General features: G+C 34.6%; 1 protein-coding gene across 1 annotated transcript; it reads left to right on the top strand.

The window, feature by feature from the left end:
* Window positions 1-18: 18 nt before the first annotated feature.
* On the top strand, window positions 19-18083 carry LOC111058153 (U3 small nucleolar RNA-associated protein 6 homolog). The gene is made up of 11 exons (XM_039428740.1): window positions 19-415; window positions 2187-2313; window positions 4181-4321; window positions 6487-6721; window positions 8045-8201; window positions 9187-9294; window positions 10766-10913; window positions 12449-12571; window positions 14103-14336; window positions 16392-16662; window positions 17671-18083. The coding sequence occupies exons 1-11, from the start codon at window positions 324-326 to the stop codon at window positions 17811-17813; spliced, it is 1779 nt and encodes a 592-aa protein (XP_039284674.1). The 5' UTR covers window positions 19-323; the 3' UTR covers window positions 17814-18083.
* Window positions 18084-19478: the final 1395 nt, after the last annotated feature.

The following is a 19478-nucleotide window of genomic DNA, read 5'->3' as shown; positions in this document are numbered from 1 at the left end:
AAATTTATCTCCAGGAACCTGAACAATTTACTATTTTTCATGAACCCATTATTTACAAAATAAGACATCTTGTTCTTCACCGTGAAATTGTGTTTTGTTGTTCTGTTAAACTGCTATTGGAATTTGAACATTCAATACTATTATTTATTAATTTATTGAGTTTGTGATAGTTTGGTAGAGATGTTGTAGCTTGTAGGCTACCTCTGTACCTTTTGAGCGTTGATAGTAGGCTAGGTTATGTTGTTTGTTTAGTCAATTCTCTTATTAAACCTATTGCTTTCTTAGTTTATTATTAAATTAAATTTACAATAAAACTATTCATTATGGCAGAAACAGTCAATGTGATTACCGAAGACCCACGCGATGAATTATTATTGATGCAAAAGCTGGAACTCTGCACAAAGGCTGAAATTGAGTAAGTAGGCTTACTGTAATATTCAACTTTTGTTTGTAGGATTTAATCCAGCGCTCCATTACATGAAACACATGCTTGTGCGTCCCTTTCTGCAATTCCTATTGCCATGTCTACACTATTGCCAAGTGACTAGCCATCCACACTCTCGCACTCATCGTCATCTATACGGGTCGCCACTAACCTGTCTCCCCGACAACAAAGCTCCTCGCAATTTTGACCACAGGCGTTAGCCAATCCCCTTGCAAAATACCATTGCCGTTAACTAGTTTCGAAGGTTGCCGACAACCAAGCTCTTCACACGCTCACGACAACTAAGCTCCCTGCCAGCCGGGATATAAGTGGATATAAGTGGTGATCGTACCCGACAACCAAGCTTCTTGCACGCTAAGGACAAACAAGCTCTCCGACAGCCGATCCCAGAATGCCAATTGGGCATTGAAACCGTGCGGGCGGGGAAGTAGTACAATCTCAGACACTGTTTCAGACATTCTATGAATTTGATTATTAGAAGAAAAGCTTCTTAATATTGTCACTTCTATCACTGCACACATTAAATGAAATATAATCTTTCCCGTCAGCATGCAAGGAGCTTGGTTGTCGGGTTCTCTTTCTCTTTCACTATCTCGTTGTCACTCCTATCACTGCAAACATTGAATGAAATAAACTATTTCACTTTCTCATGAGCTTGGTTCTTGTTATCGAACCCAACAACCAATGTTGGTACAACCAATGTTGTTGGGTTCGGTAACGACAACCAAGCTCCTCTCACGCTGGCTTCAACAAGTCTCCGCGACAGTCAATCCCCTACTGGTTAGGACAGTCAATCCCTACTGATTCGAAGGGGACTGGTTGTCGGGACCGTAGACGACAACCAAGCTCCTCGCACGCTCACGACAAGCAAGCTCTCAGTCAGCCGACCTCCCTGTCAACGACCTCAACCAATCCCCTCGAAAGTGGTTTTAAAAGAAGCCATAATGTTTATACAATATACAAATCGAATGTATTTATGGATATGCGTTCCAGCTACAACAACTCACCGCGTTGCTAGGTCTAAGCCACATTAAGCGTATTTTTTTCAGGCTTTTTTGCACTGGCGGTGAATGAGTCGGCAGGGAAGGAAGCTCTCCGATTGGCTGATTATCAGCTGATTCTCGATCGGCCAACCAGCCAATCTGAGAGCTTTCTGCCCTGACGACAAAAAACACAAGTGGAAAAAACACTTCATGGCTTGGCTTGGCCCTGAGGAATTACACCTTCGAGGATCAATAGCGGGTAGCAACAGAAACAAGTTTAATTTATTAAATTTTACAACGTTGTTCACATTCTACTTGCTACCTGTCCACCAAAGTACAACCATAAACATGTAGATTTCGTACATGTTTTGAACCGCATGTATTACGGCAACAGAAATTTAAAGATTAAATTAAATTTCGAAAACTAGAAAATTGAACACAAAATAAAATAAAGAGAAAATAGTGTTAAGTTTCAGCTATTTTGAATTATTTAGGAATGTTTAATTTCGTCAAGGAAAAACGTTTTCAATCATAGAAATGAGAAAATAAAGATCATCATAAGAACTGACTACGCCCCCGTTTCGGAAAGCCAATTTTCTGACTCCAGCTGTTTAAAGTCTGGACTTAGCTAAATCCCGAGCTCGGAAAACGGCCCTTAATGAGAAGGAGGCAGCATGTTGTATTGTCATAAAACTGCCTTTTTCAATAATTTCTTGAAAAGATAATTGATAATTTTTTGTTCAATTTTTTATCAACAGGAAAATTAAAAAAAAGAGAGCAGATTTCGAATGCAAGTTGGCTCGTAACCCGAAGAAGAAAGAAGACATTCTGCAGTACATCGACTATGAGATAACCATGGTCATGATGGTTCGAGCGAGAAAAGTGGTAATAAATAGTCTTAAGACAGCCTGCGTAGTACTATTCAATCACATAATACTGTTGAAACTAACTTTCTACAGGCAAAGTCTATAAAATAATATCTATATAAAGTATATAGTATGAAACTAACTCTCTATAGACAAATATCTATAGAGAGCTAGTTTCTTCTGTCCATTGATGATCTCTACCGGGTTGAAACGTTCGTCACTGATAATATTTGAAGTTTGGTTTTTGTTTTAATGGAAGTTTCATTATCAATCTATCTAAATTTGAAATTCTTTGTTTTATTCTGATTCATAGTTTTAGATTGAAGATTTGGTGTTGAAATTGAAGTGAACATAACCTACATAATATTTGGACAATTTGTGACAAAATCAGGAAATTGAAGAAGTTTTGGGCAATAGCCTGTTTTTTCTTTTCCGACTATTGTATTGTTCGCTCTATCTAATAAATAAATAAATAAATAGTTAAGTGCATTTTTCACTTCATAAGTGTTTTTAATATCCAAATTTTAAATTAAGAGTGGAAAAGAATGGATATGTAGCACAGGACTGTAGAGAGATATTTTAGTATCAATTAGAATGTTACTGGAAAAAGTTGTGTACATTATTTATGGAATGACCCTTGTATATTCAATCTATATGATAGTCCTGTAAATTGCATTTGTTGGTATTTTGGTTGCACTGTTAATAACTAGTAAGTTACTAAGCTTTTTATAGCTTAATAAAAAAATTAAGAAATGTCCATAAATGTGAATTTTTCTTTCATATTTCTAAAATGAAATTATTATTTTTTGTGAAAATAATTGCTTTATTGATAGGTGCCCCACACAAGTTAACCATCGGAGTCTCTGTATTAAGGTCTATGAGACACTATACTATAATTTTTAGACAGGGTTGTCTTAGTTTTCCCTCCATTATTTTCTGAATAGTTAATGGTAACTATAACTTTTTGTTTAATGGTAGAGTTCAAGGTAAATAGAAAGGGCATTTCAATAATTTTGGCGAAAGATATATTCTATCATTCATTGGTAATTTTTATTATCATTATTGACGTGTCAAACCGACCTAAGACAAAAGTTATGTTTTGTAAATTTTCCAAAACTTGTATGTACCTCAACTATTCAACTTGTACTTTTGTTGTGCCATGTCTTTTTTCGCATGAACTCCATTGTAATTGTAAATTCAGTTCTCCCTCAATAATAATTAAATGTATAACCCGACCAGCAGTCTGAAAATGAAATTATTTATGCATTTATTTCAGAATCAGTTGATTAATCTACTATTGTATAACTACTAAAAAAAATGGAGTCATTTTTCTAATTTGTTGTGCTTACAGGCTACTAGTCATGTAACTGATCTACTTTATAAAGTAAAATAACTTCAAAACTCATTGTGTTCCTAAACTGCTCTAAAAGCATTGTTCAGTACTTACAAAACTATTAAAACAGATAATTTTTGCCTTATTGTTTAAAATATGCATAATGGTGTAGTTTTTAATGAAAATTTAAATAATGACTATTCTTTGTAATGATTAATTCATTTAATCTAAAAGCATATATATTCAGGGATACTTAATTTTCAATTTAATCTGCTTCTTTATTTCTAATTCAACTCTCCACGATCAAAAAATGAATTAATGTTGATAACAATATCAGTAAATATATGAATTCAATAAAATCAATAATAGTAAATGAATTATTTGTATTATGTTGAAGTCAGACAGAATTATTCGTATTTGAAATTAGGAAGTCTTGGAGGTTTTCCTGGTTCTATTTTTAAAGTAAATACTCTCTTCAATAGACACATTTCTTTGAAGAACAACTGTATTAATAAACTTGTGCGCATAAAAATATATTCTTTATTGTTTTCAGCAAAAGAAACTACCGTCAAGCAAATCCCGTATTGAAATTAGTATCGCTAACCGTGTAAAAAAGTTGTTCAATGAAGCAATACTAAGATATCCCAACGATCTTAAAATATGGATTTCCTACATCAAATTCTGCAAGGAAATTGTAAGTTGTCAAGTTTTATTATTTCAAAAGTTACGCCGGGTGTTTCAAAAATGACCTTGAAAAATCGTTAATTTTTTAGTATAAAACCATAAATATTGTGGAAAGAAGTTGGTAAGCTGGTGAGGTTGATTCTAATCTTCAGCCTTCGCCATCACTTTAAAGCTCCCATCAACGAGGATATATCAAGTTGACGGAAGGAGGGTCTTCACTAATACGTTCCATTACAAAAAAGGAAAATGTCTCCAAAAACATATTGTTACTGATTCTGGTCAACTTCGCACAGTTGCGTTTTAACAGAACCTAATTTTTTTTAGAAAAAAATGTATATTTCAAAATAACTTGCTCTTAAAGCAAGCTGTAGAACTGTTCTAATGCATGCATTGTTATGAAATCTCAAATTAAATAAGCAGGTCCTTTTCAAAACACTCGGCATTATCAATTTATTTTAAATTATATAAAATTATTTATTATATTATAATAGATAATTATTTTAAATTATTTAAAATTTTAATGAGTACTTTAATAGTTACTTATTTTTAAAAACTATGAATCTTCTGTAGTGACCCTGTATTATGATTTACACTACTTTATTACTGGTTAAGTTAGATTTAGTCACTTCATCTTTTTATCATTAACTTGATTATTATTTTTCTTCTATCACAATCATAATTTATTGAAAAATATGGCTCTGGATTTGCTCGTTGATTTGATGCTAATCTTGTTTTGAATTTGTCAATTCTTAATGAAAATTATTCATGGAAAGTACTGTCATTGTTGATGGTTTTACTTGGTGTTCTACTAATAATATGCCCTTTCGGTTGAGACATGTGTAGAGACATAACAGCTAGAAAGCGTGTTATGTTATGTGGACGTTTGAACAGAACGAGTGTGTCCACTACCTCCGTAAACAAAGCTATAGTGCATTCAATAAAAACACTAGCTGATATAGATAAGCTGAAATCAACAAATGTGAGTGTTTTTATTGGTGTAGGAGGTGGTCAAAGTTAGTAGACAATCTGTCTACGAAGGTTGGGAGGTGCTGAGTAGCCCTACCTGTGCTGACGCACTACCTCCGTAAACAAAGCCTTAGTGCATTCGTGTGACGTCAGCACAGGTAGGGCTCCTACTTCAATAAAAATACTAGTTGATATAGATCAGCTGAAATCAACGAATTTTCATTGGTGTAGGAGCCCTACCTGTGCTGACGTCACACGAATGCACTAGGGCTTTGTTTACGGAGGAAGTGGCTGACGTCACCAGAATGCACTATGGCTTTGTTTACGGAGGTAGTGGTGAGTCGCTTGTGGTTTCGATTGATGCCACTGATCAGCTGGCTATGATAAAAACATTTGAATGTCATCGTGCTGAAACTCTATCGAGACTCAACCGTTCTGTTCTCTCCCATGCTTTACAATGTTATTATGAAGGTAGATCGCGAGCGCTACCTCAACTGAAAGCTAAATATCGACCTGTTCGTACTCTTGTTGAGTCAAATTCTATCACCTAGCCTATTTATTCAACCTTCTGATTTTTATAATTCAACTGTAGGAATAAAAATTTATTTAAGAAAAAACGTTGTTCTGGGACTTGTAGCCTAATCTTTAATATAAGTTTGTAATCCCAAATTACATGATGACGTTTTATAGCAGTTTGTGGTCTGTTTTTTTCAGTGGAGTTGTGAGTTGTTATTTTTTCTGCACTTTATAGATTCCAGGGGTTGAAGAATTGAGGCTGGTTCTCACATATTACTATCAGTGAACGAGCCCGGTACAGTGAATGATTGTACAATCAGTGAACGTGTCCGGTACAGTGAGTGATTGTACAATCAGTGAACGAGTCCCGGTACAGTGAGTGATTGTACAATCAGTGAATGTGTCCGGTACAGTGAGTGATTGTACAATTAGTGAACGTGTCCGGTACAGTGAGTGATTGTACAATCAGTGAACGTGTCCGGTACAGTGAGTGATTGTACAATTAGTGAACGTGTCCGGTACAGTGAGTGATTGTACAATCAGTGAACGTGTCCGGTACAGTAAGTGATTGTACAATCAGTGAACGTGTCCGGTATAGTGAGTGATTGTACAATTCATACTCACTCGGGCGGGCTGAGTGGGAATAGTTCCATTATAACTCATGGGAATAATATAATACTATTATGTTGACAGGAATTCTATGCGTCGGGAAGAGAAGTGTTTGTTCAGCTGCTGAATATTCACGGCAACATACCGAGCCTGTTCAAGTTCGCGGCCAACTGGGAGCTGGAGGCGTGTAAGAGCATTGAAAAGGCGCGCAAGCATCTGCAGGATGGACTGCTCCTCCACGCCGACTCTGTAATGCTGCACCTTGAGCTGTTCCGGCTCCAATTGATACACATTAATAAAACACTCAACGAAAAACAAGGTAATTGGCTGTTCACATTCATCTCAAGTCAGTCAAGTCAGCTCCTGATTATTATAATTGAAGATGCAATATTTAGTAGAGACTAGCAGGTAACCCGTGCTCCTCAAGGGTCTGATCAAAAACTTGACCTACTGAAATCTTTTCAAAGAATTTTAAATAGGCCTATAACTATCCTCGGTATATTGAGAATCTATATGCAAAATTTCAAGTTAATCAGTCCAGTAGTTCAAACGTGATGTTGCGTCATTCGTTAATTTTCTATTCTGCACGTGTATTAGTCGGTTGTTTCCTTTATTATATTATAGATTACAGTTAACCAATTTTTTTTGGAATGTTCATTCCTCAAATTTCCTTTTGCTATTAGTCCTTATATAGCTTTCATTGGATAGCTATACAAATATAGATATTGGATTATTCAGTTATTAATATTGGTTTGCTATTCTTATCTGTCATTAGACAAAAAAGATAACTCCATCCTTTTCTAACTCCGCACCACTGCCAAATCGTTTGTAAATTGTGAAGAAATATGATGAACCAGCTCGGCATTTCATGTTATTTATTCAATGCTGAGTATCCAGAAGTTGTGTTATGTTAAATGATTGATAAATCATATATCATAAATATTTTTAATTGCTATCAGGATCAAAGTGTAAATTTTTAGTGAGAAAACTTGAAGACTCCTTTATATAATATAACCTATGAACCTGAGTGTAAATAGGAAATGACATTGGGTAATACGGCAAGGCAAATCCAAAAGGATTTCTCTGCCGATAAAAGCCATACGAATAAATGAATAAATCAGGATTAAATTGAACCTGATATTCATAAATCGATACTCATTGTACTATTCAGTTGTTTACTTTAATCAGCATATTCGGTAACTATTAACATAGAGAAAAGATAGCATAATAAGATATCCCATGGTATAGGGCGGTTATGTCGCAAGTTTCACCTTTACCTCAAGCTGATAGTCCTAGTAGTTTTTTTTCGTGAAGATTTGTGTCGCTGGTAGTATTTCATACTGTGCCGTTCTTCTTACACTCTCACCTAGAATAGAATAGAATAGAATCTTTATTGCAGCAATATCTGAGGTCATCAGATACAATACAAGCTTATCTAGCAACCTAGTCAAAACAGTAAGCTAATAATAGACTGTAGTCGACAGTAATCGGCTTGAAATTTGGAACAAAAACGATCTACACTATGGGATATCTTCTCATGCTATATTTTCTCTATGCTACTAAATTACTGTTAAATAGTTAATACTTTTATGGTTTAAATTGTAGAATTGGAATGAAGAGTGTGTTTTTGAATTGATGTCAGATAATAGCTGTCTGCCGGTCCCAGATGATATCCAGACCTTGGATGATATCTACGATGCAGCAATGAGCAAAATCAACAACCTGCCATTCATGGTTGATCTGCTGGAATGCGCTAAGCCCTACGAGTTCACCGGCAATCTACAGAACAAAATCGTATCGTAAGTAATGAAAATCATATTTGTATGAACTACGGGAAGTAGAAACTACGTTCATTGTTCAACCGAACTTGATAGAAAACACTTCATCCAGAAAAATGCTTCTTATTTTCTGTTAATATCACTCAATAATGATCCTGATCATCACAGAATTTATTGAACAGCACAAATGATGCTAACTGATGAAATTCATAGTGAGGTTCAAGATAAGAATTTGTTTACTATCCTTGTTTGTTATTGGCAAAGCAGATAGCTCTATCCTTTTCCCACTCCGCGCCATTGTCAATTGTTTTGTAAGATACAAAGAAATTATATTTTTTCTGGGTAGTTTTGAAGGTGATATTGAGATAGTTATCCATACTGAGTAAAAATACTAGATGTTTTCCAACCACAGCTTTATTGAAATACGAGATACCAGTTTCGGTTGTTATACCATTATCAATCTCTGGTAAACTATAGTTTTCTAGAGTTCTGGTAGAACTACCAGAATATTTGATCTCAATTATTCAATAATGAATTTATACATTTTCTTGGAGATATAATAAATTCGACTTATAATAATTGATCACTATTAAAAAAAATCAACAATATTCATATCAGATAAACGGGGATGAGGTAGATATTATAATTCACAACTTTTTATATCTATCAAGTTGACAAAGTTAAATGACCTGATTTTTTGTGTCTATTTTCCATACGTAAATAATAATTACTGATAATAAATACATGTATTTGAGAATAGGACAGAATTTGAAATTTTCTCAGTGCTCATAATAGTACTCCTAATCTAATCGTAGAATTTTTAAAACAATGAAATTATTTTTTACCATGTTTATGTTTTTTCTTGCTGAAAATGGTTTATCTATGTTTTGAAATTTTATTAATTGTCTTTCGCTGCAAATTATTATTTTGCCGTTCTATAAATGTGTCAATTTTCCCTTTCTTGAAATTATTTCTCTATCACGTTTCATAATTTTTTTTCTTGCAGTGATATGCAGACAAAATTCCCCAATGAAGAACTCACTTGGGATACTGCTGCCAAAATGGCTCTGCATTCATCCTCTAAGAAGAAATGTCTTACAAAAGAAAATTTAAGGTAAATTTGTATTGTATTTTGTATCAGGTTGTTATTCAAAAACCGTTGTTTTGAACTTTTTCCACTCCTTTCAATCTAATTAAATGGACAGATCAGTAGATGAGACTGAAAAACAAAATGTTGGCACAGTTGTTGAAATGAGAACATCAAATAATGTAATGTAATGTAATGTAATGTATTGGTGTGCTTCAATTCATTTCTGAACCTCCTGAAAACCTGTGACCAGCAGTTCAGTTTCAACACTAGGCTCACTGGCTATCAAAAGAAGGAGGGACCAACATTCATGAACAGTGAAAGAACGCATCTTGTCAATCTGATTGAAAAATAAGTTTATTTCGTCCAAATTATTAAAATCATCAACCCTTTCTCTTATCCATCTAGGTTGGCGAACAACATAATCATCATCACTGTCACTCTCAAATGCCAATTCGTATGCTCTTCTTCAAGCACTATTTGGCCTTTCCATATTGAAACAAATTAATCTAATAGAAAATAATCGTAAACACCGCGAATAAATAATAAAACATAACCTCTACTTTCAACATGACAGTAAAAAGAACGCCGCCATTTTTTCTTAACGACAGATTACAGATGTTAACTGACCAAATTTGGCCAGTTAACTCTATAACGGCTCATTAGCTCTAAAGGTGTGTGATGAAATCCGATTTTGTCAGTTAAGGGCTAATTGGAGTTTACGCTTCCTCTAACGACACGTTTAGTTCCTGGTGAAACCCGGCCTTAATGAGTGTCGTTATGCTCACATCTACAGCCATTCAGTGTATGGAATTCAGCTCTGGGACAATAATTGTTCCACAGTTATTTGACTACAGAGAAATCCATATTAGAATTATTTGTCAAGCACAACATCAATCTAGCAACATGTAGGCCGTATATCCAAGACAGGTTAAATGTCAGAATTGATTCTCACCGATATACAATTAGCTACTTATAGGAATTGTAGAAACATGTCTCTATTAAATTGTTCAATGAGCTTGCTCCTCAAATAAGACTGTTGAGTATCTTACTATTCAAACATATATGAAAGACTTACTTATACGTATATAAATGCTTTTATTCTTGTGAATAATTTTTCGGATAGTTCTAGTTTTTCTCTGTTTAATGGTTATCTTGTGACTTACTCTTTAGAAATGCTAATATAGCCTACGCATAGTATAGTTTCAAGTTGATTCCGTGTTAATAATTACTATTCTATATTATTTTCTAACCTGGCTGAATTGATTCCTTTCACTGTTCTTCTTTTTCTCTTCAACCTTTGTTGCATCACTTTGCGTTTTATAGATGTGTTTTATTTCAATAAAGGATTTTTGTTTGGAAATCAGATGTCAAAATCGTTCCTTTACTTCGACCAATAATATTAGGCTACTTTTGTTTTATATCATTGAAAATGTAAAGTGTGTGTGTTTTTTTATCCAAAATAAAATTTGAAATTGGTTCCTTTTGCAATTTATAGCAACTGTATCAGTGTGTATAGAACAGCAGTGAAAACGGTGAACACAGAGAAAATGTGGAGTATGTACGCGAACATGTTGATCGACCTTCAGAGCGGTAAAGCTAGCTTCTCGAGCAAAGATAATGACGAGATCTACTTTCAGCAATGGGTAAGTGCATTTATTACATATTTTTTCGTAAAAATCGTATCTGAATGTCCTTTGTCTCGTTCAATGGAGGTCTGAAAGCGAGTGTATTAGTTTTTCAAGTATCTATTTTGTGCCACAAGTTTCACAACAAGTTTTTCGTTGCAGGCTGATAAACAGTCAGCACAAGTCAGGGATTTGTGAGAATTTACCGTAGTTGAAGGTTGAGTTAGCGAATGGTTTGGTTTCTTCTAAATGGCAATATCGTTGGTCTTGCTATAATTTTTTTATAATATTTTAGAATTCAATGTACGATACTTTATCTACTGTACTTTCTGAAAGCAACATGAACTTGACGTAGTAAAGACCTACTGAAGTTGCCTACAAGGACTGATTGCTGATCAACTGAGATCTTGATGAAGTGAATGTGACCCGTGTTGGTGTTGCTGAGGATGTGGCTTGCCAAATTTATCTGAGGCTCCACAGGTGACAACTTTTAATCATTCTGGAATGATTCCTATGTATGAATATGGATAAATTGATAAAAATAAAAGTTCCAGTCCACTTGCATAGAAATATTTTTGAAAACCAGTGCCCAGTTGCACAAAAGCATGTTAAATTCCAACCGTGATTGAATACCCCGAGAGAAGCCTTCTCTGATTGGTTATCATGGCAATTAATCACACGGTTCTAATTTAATAGGCTTCTGTGCAACTGGTCCTTGTACTTGATCGGCATATCAATTCTGGCCAAATAACTACCCGTTATCTTGATGAATACAATCTGTTAATGTTTTCAAGACATCTTGCTGGTTTTTCGTCATCATGCATTTTAATTCTCTTTCCAATTCAATGCCTACATTTATGAAGACTCATTTCTCATATTTCCTATCTGTCAGTATGTCTTTAATCTGTGTGCCCTGTCTCAAAATTTTGTAGTTTTTTCAAAGTTTGAAATTTCTGAATATTTGTATTTGATTTAATTCAATTTAGAAGTATTTTTTTAAATTTAAAAATGATTTTTGTGTGTTTTGAATTGCAAATTGAGTGTGTAATTGAAGAATGTTGAAATGACACATAATTTAGCTACATTTGGACTGTTGAATAAATTAGAATTGAAACCGTTTTGGGCGTAAGCCTGTGGTACTTTTCTGTAAGCTATGTGATTCTGTATGATTAAATAAATAATCCATGTGATAATGTAGCTTTTGATGTTTTTCAATCTTCTGTTTCAATTCTTGAAGATTTTTTCAGTATGATATTCAAGTTTTAGCTCTGTAGCTTATTGCTTTTAAAATAGAAAAGTGTTGATAATTTTTGTTTATTATTTCCTCGAAATTACACTATCATAAATTATTGTCTATCTTATCTAAATAGCTGGAAAATAAAATCAACTTTGCTGCTTATTAAATAATGTTATTATTATGAACAATTTGGCAACAGTGCGGAGCTAGGAAAGGATGGAGCCCTCTGCTGTGTCCAATGACAGTCGAGAATAGCAAACCAATTTTGATCAGGTGCTGAGTTTATTTAGTAAAGTATGTCGTATTTTTTGTGTAGTTGGAGAAGCTGAGAACAGACGTGCTAAAGCTGCCAAAGAGAGACGACATGAAGTTAGACGTAAAGCAAGTGGATGCTGCATCTGGCAGTCAGGACGACGAATCTGCTGATCTTGCACTTCAGGTACCTTATCACATTCAAACTTTCCAATGGAACAGCTGTAGAATGCATAGTTTTTTTTACTTGCTACTCTAGGGCCGGTTTCCGAGCTTGGGATTTAGCTAAGTTCTAAACTTTAAACAGCTGGAGTCAGAAAATTGGCTTTCCGAAAAGAAGCGTAGTCGCAGTCCACGTTTAAATTAAATTTCGAAAACTAGAAAATTGAACACAAAATAAAATAAAGAGAAAATAGTGTTAAGTTTCAGCTATTTTGAATTATTTAGGAATGTATCATTTCGTCAAGGAAAAACGTTTCCAATTATAGAAATGAGAAAATAAAGATAATCATAAAAACTGCGACAACGCCCCGTTTCGGAAAGCCAATTTTTTGACTCCAGCTGTTTAAAGTCTAGAACTTAGCTAAATCCCGAGCTCGGAAACCGGTCCTTAAGTTTTCAAGTAATTTAATTGTAAAAGGGCTTATTGAAAGTGGAATGTAGAGCTGGTACGTTACATATGACAGGTGCACACTGAACTTAATAGCAACTGTTATTGAGACAACAGTGTATTGTTTAGGTTCACTTGAAAGAAAAAAGAAAATCGCATTTTTGCTGATCAAATTTCAAATTTATCAGTTTACCTTTCACACCTTTCCACTATCTGTTATACCTTACCTGCCTATTGCATGGGAAACCATAGTTGGCAAGGTATTTTCACCCCTTTTTTCCAGCACACCACATCATTGCACATAATTATATGTATTCAAATTGATCACACCCTTTCTTTGCAGTGAAATATGACCACGAAAAGTTTGCTGATGTCACCATTGAAACTAAGAGAGTGATCCGTTTGTCTAAATGATTGTAATAAATAGCACAACTTGGCTAATTTTTTTGTTAGGTTAGGTCAAGTTAGAAGAGTGGTTTGCTATATGATTGTAATGAAAAACACAGTTAGACTGATTTGTTTGTTAGTTTAGTAATTTGTTACATGATTGTAATAAATAACACAACTTGGCTAATTTGTTTGTTAGTCAAGAGTCAGATTGGAGCGAACAAGCAGAAGCTTTCCCTCATCTGGTATTAGGGTTTTTAATATGCTACCAAACGAAATAAGAAGCCTGCCCCTTGTGACATTCAATAGAAGCTTGAAGTCATGGTTGATCTCCAACCCCTCCTATTCTATACATGAATTCAGGGAGGCCAACCTCAATTCGATGATTGCCAGCTCATATGTACAGTAATTATTTTATCTGTAATATTCGGAAGTTAACCTCATCACATTTTTAGGCTATACTAACTTCATCTCTAAGGATTAAAAGTTATAAGTATTTTGCATGAATTATGGCGTTTATTGTTTATAATTATTAAGACTAGTACATCTGTGATAATAAATTAAGTTAAATAATATAAATGTTATTGTAATAATAATATGACTTAGCCTAATGTACATAATGTATTTTTTGGCTGAAATAAATCATTGTATCATTGAATCATAGGTTAGGTTGGGAGAGTGATTTGCTACATGATTGTAATGTAGGTCAATTTGATTGCAGGAGTTTAGCAAGAAGTGGCTGCGAGTGGTGCTGCAGGAGGCAACGGAGAACATGAGCGACAGTGTTGCACTGTGGGAGCTGCGCATGCGCATGCACCTGGTGTGGGGCGAGGTGGAGGGGGCGACCGCTATCTTTGACGAGGCCAACCGCGCTCTGCAGGGTGCTGCGTTGCCGCTTTGGAAACAAATGCTGCTCTACTGGATGGCCAACGACGAGACCAAGCAAAAGTCCAAGGTCTGTTGCCGTACTTTCCGATCACTCTGTATTTTAATTGTGCACGACGAAAGGGACCCCGATTTTACAGTTTTCTCGTCGTGCGCCACCTAGAGATGGCAATCAATGAGAAGTCTGATCAGCTGTTTATATTGACAAGTTTTTACTTTCCTTGCCCCATCACCATAGACAAGGAAAGTATTGCTTTCCGAAAAAAATAATTAAGGTACCCCAATTTCTAAATTTCTATACGTTTCAAGGTCCACTGAGTCCAAAAAAGTGGTTTTTGGGTATTGGTCTGTATGTGTGTGTGTGTGTGTGTGTGTGTGTGTGTGTGTGTGTGTGTGTGTGTGTGTGTGTGTGTATGAGTGTATGTGCGTCTGTGTACACGATATCTCATCTCCCAATCAACGGAATGACTTGAAATTAGGAACTTAAGGTCCTTACAATATAAGGATCCGACACGAACAATTTCGATCAAATGCAATTCAAGATGGCGGCTAAAATGGCGAAAATGTTGTCAAAAATAGGGTTTTTCGCGATTTTCTTGAAAACGGCTCCAACGATTTTGATCAAATTTTCTACCTACAATAGTTATTGATGAGCTCTATCAACTGCCACAAGTCCCATATATGTAAAAATTTTGGGAGCTCCGCCCCCTCTATGCAAAGTTTGATTTTAGACTCCCAATTATAAGACTTCAGATACAATTTAAACAAAAAAAATTCAATTGGAAAAGATTGAACATGAGAATCTCTACAATTAATGTTTAGTAACATTTTCACCTAAAATTAAAAATAAGCTCGAAATTCGAGAAAATGTGATTATTCAATTGCAAACTGTTGTTTCTATTAAATCATTCACTATGAAGAGATAGCAGACCTCGTGTGTCTCCAGCGTTATTGTCTTGTCACCAGCTAGCTCAGATCTTTAAATAGTAGACTTGAGATGCCCGTGAACACTAGCGTCAGGGGATCAATTTTCATAACGGCAAGGAAAGTTTTGTGAGTGCACCACACCAGATTTTTGATCTTATAAATATAGGCTATGTTTCAGTTACGTATTCAGTTATTTGTTGTTTACTCATTTATACAGAGTGCCCCATAAAATGTATAACAGTCGAAGACTATAGATTCTATATGAAATTTGCTACAAAAAATATCCAGTAAAATTGTGTAACATCGATACCTTACTTTTCTAGATAACATTGATTTTTTTAGAAACGCCAATAGCTATAAAACTATCAGTCAAAATCTAATTCTAAGAATAGTAATTTGGAAAGAGCGAGAATTTCCAATAACATTAATTTTATTTGTTCCTTTATTTGACGTTTTTGAACTTTTTATGAAGGTTATAGCCTCTATTGGAAACATTATGCTCGGCTAACAAAAAAATGGTCGCTATACTTGGTGGCAGACATTAGTATTTTTAACGGGAACGATGGTCTGAGATTTTGACAAACTAAGACCCTCCCAAACAGCTGATTAGTGATTTTCTTCTTGATGGAAATTCCTGTAAGGCCCGCCACAAAGTAGACCCACGCTAATCCACGAAAAGCAACCCACGCCGTGGGATGTTTTGTAAACCATTGCTAGGCTTCTCTAGACATCTGTGTAATACATGCATTGAATAATCCACTTGTCAGCTGATTGATTATGAATCATATTTTATAGCAATGGTTTACAAAACATCCCACGGCGTGGGCTGCTATTCGTGGATTAACGTGGGTCTACTTGGCGGCGGTCCTTAGTCCACCAACTATGGCGGACATTTTTTTCTAGGCTCAGGTCTGGTAGTATATAGGAGGACCTGTTTGAAACTAACAAAAATCATCTTACAAAAACAATTAAAAATCATCTGACAAGATCAAATTACCGCTCAAACCTAGTTTACGTTTTTGGTGAAATCAGGACTTGAAACGTTATTTGAGGAGAATATTTCATCATGGATTGTTATGTTGAATTGGATTTTAAAAGGACTTGAAATAGAAATAAATTACTGAAGACTTTCGAGGTGTGCAAGTTTTTGTGATTCAAAGTTTCGTCAAGAAAAAATTTATTCATTCAATTATTTCAGGTTGAAGGATTGCTGAAGAAAGGCACCAGTATGAAGGAACAGCCAGACATCTGCAACCCTTTGAAGGTGATTTGGTTGGAGCGGATTGCTGTGTCGAAGGGCATTCAGGCCGCCCGCAAGTTTTACTTCGAAATTGTGAAGCAATCTCCTCGCTGCCTAGAACTGCATCACAGGATGATGCAGCTAGAGGAAATGCAGCCTGAGTGCAACGTCAAATATAGTCGCATGTACCACATTCTCGCTTGCATTGATTTCGGCACCGATAGAACAGGTACAACCAAGTCCTCTATTCTACAATACAATTGCAGTCTTTATTTTGACCAAGTCCAAGCAACTTATAAAATATAATAATATAAATAGGCACTATTACCATAGATAAGGAAAGTATTGCTTTCCGAAAAAAATTAAGGTACCCCAATTTCTATATTTCTATACGTTTCAAGGTCCCCTGAGTCCAAAAAAGTGGTTTTTGGGTATTTGTGTGTGTGTGTGTGTGTGTGTGTGTGTGTGTGTGTGTGGTGTGTGTGTGTGTGTGTGTGTGCGTGTCTGTATACACGATATCTCATCTCCCAATTAACGGAATGACTTGAAATTTGGAACTTAAGGTCCTTACACTATAAGGATCCGACACGAACAATTTCGATCAAATGCTATTATTCAAGATGGCGGCTAAAATGGCGAAAATGTTGTCAAAACAGGGTTTTTCGCGATTTTCTCGAAAACGGCTCCAACGATTTTGATCAAATCATATGTATATGTATCATATATATGTATCATATGTATCAACGATATGATCAATCATACCTAGAAAAGTCATTGATAAGCTCTATCAACTGCTACGAGTCCCATATCTGTAAAAATTTCAGGAGCACTGCACCATCTATGCAAAGTTTGATTTTAGATTTTCAATTATCAGGCTTCAGATACAATTTAAACAAAAAATTGCAAATGGAAAAGATTGAGCATGAAAATCTCTACAATTAATGTTCAGTAACATTTTCACCTAAAATTAAAAATAAGCTCGAAATTAGATAAAATAAGATTATTCAATTGCAAACTGTTGGCAACTGTTGATTCTATTAAATCATTCACTATGAAGAGATAGCAGACTTCGTGTGTCTCCAGCGTTATTGTCCTGTCACCAGCTGGCTCAGATCTTAGAAAAGTGGACTTGAGATGCCCGGGAACACTAGCGTCAGTTGATCAATTTTCATAACGGCAAGGAAAGATGTGTGAGTGCACCACACCAGATTTTTCAAGTTGTGCTTCTCTTTTACAGATGTTTGGATGGACTATCTGCGATTTGAGAAGCGGTACGGCAAACATTCACAGATGGCAGATGTATATCACCAGGCCTGCCAGAAGCTCAACAAGTCACTAGTTGAGCAATTCAAGGATGAATACAATCAACTCAATCAATAAATTCACTCCTCAAAGACCGACTTTACACATTTCAAATAAAAAATTTGTTTGCTTTGTTTGACGTAAGAACATACTTCAATTTTTTACAATAACATGGATAATATTTATTCTCAAAGCAACATTCTAGGAAAGTCTAATTCTAAAACATTCTTTTTGATTTTAACAAATTGAACAAAATAATATAATGTTAACATTTTTAACGATTTCAGCTGAAAAAAAAACTATTGAATTATTTTATAAACTTGGTTCTGTACTCTGTGTATTTTTAAACTCAAGAGACTGAAGAAGTAGAGAAATAAATAAAATATAGAGATTTTTTCAGAAGTCTCTTACTCTTTATGATCTCACTCTATTTTGTCAGCCGACAGAAATATGGTTTCAAGCATTTGATTAATGCTGGATTATAACGTCTTCATTAGAGTTACAAATTATCTTCACCTGATGAATAGAGTATTTTATTATGTATTACAAGTAGTATTATATTGCTGTAAAAATTGTTTAAAATATATATTATTTTTTGCTTTGCATTGTTTTTTCTATGAATATCACTTTTATTGACTGATATAGGTAAAGAAAGGTAAATTCCCCCATGCATATTATTATTAACTAAGCCTACTATTATAGATATATAACTACTATGATATAACTCACATACATTTTTTTTTTGTTTTTTTCTCTCTCAAGCATGCATTGTAAATTATTTTTGCACATGAATCTTTTGTTCAATAATACTTGTCTCTCTTTCAAACTAGTAATTCTTAGATTAGTCTTAGATTAATTTACTTTTTTCAAATTTACATGATTATGACGTATGTAACACTTATATTATATTTAGTATAGCTTGACTTGTTAACCTTAATATATTTTCTTTTCTTTGCTTCATAATAATTTCTGTATTAATATTAGTTAAGTTTATTTTAATCAATCTCTTTCACATGCTTTCCATTCACTATGCTTATATTTATACATTATGTGAACTGCTTCACAGCATACACTGTATGAATGTAGTATCATAATTATCTTCCGTATCTTTCATTGTATTACCATTTTTTTCATTTCTTACACGTTCAATTTGTTGGTCAATAGTAGTGAAGACTGATTTGGGCGTAATGCCTGTAGTCTTCCTTGTAAATTGTAAATAAATAACTAAATAAATACATCTTTTTATATGTACAATATTGTAATAAATGTCTAATAAGAACAGTCTAATAATTATGGTGTTGTCATTGAACTATATCCGTCCAGAACCACAAATCTAACTCTCAATACATGATTTTACTTGTTTCTTTTACCACTGAACTATGCAGCATTGTCATGTATAATAGGCTACAATTACTTTTAGTGTATGTAATTTGCAATCCAGCCTCTTGTGTACCACACAACACATCAATTTGTATTTTCGAGTGATAAACAAGGATAGCATTGAATACATACTATGGATCATTAATGTGTAATCAAATACTGTCATTATAAAGGTGCGTACAGATTTACACGCCGCGAACATAAGCAATTCACTTTTAATCAGCTGACTATATCTGTATTTTTACAGAAACGTTAAGATACAGATATAAAAAGCTTGGCATCAGCTGATTAAAAGTGAATTGCTCATGTTTGCGGCGCGTAAATCTGTACGCACCGTAACATGGACCTCACTACAGACGGGCG

This window comes from Nilaparvata lugens, chromosome 5 (genome assembly GCF_014356525.2).
Source record: "Nilaparvata lugens isolate BPH chromosome 5, ASM1435652v1, whole genome shotgun sequence".
Lineage (NCBI taxonomy): Eukaryota > Metazoa > Arthropoda > Insecta > Hemiptera > Delphacidae > Nilaparvata > Nilaparvata lugens.
Note: the sequence above shows the minus strand (reverse complement) of the source record. Positions and strands in the feature narration are given on the sequence as shown.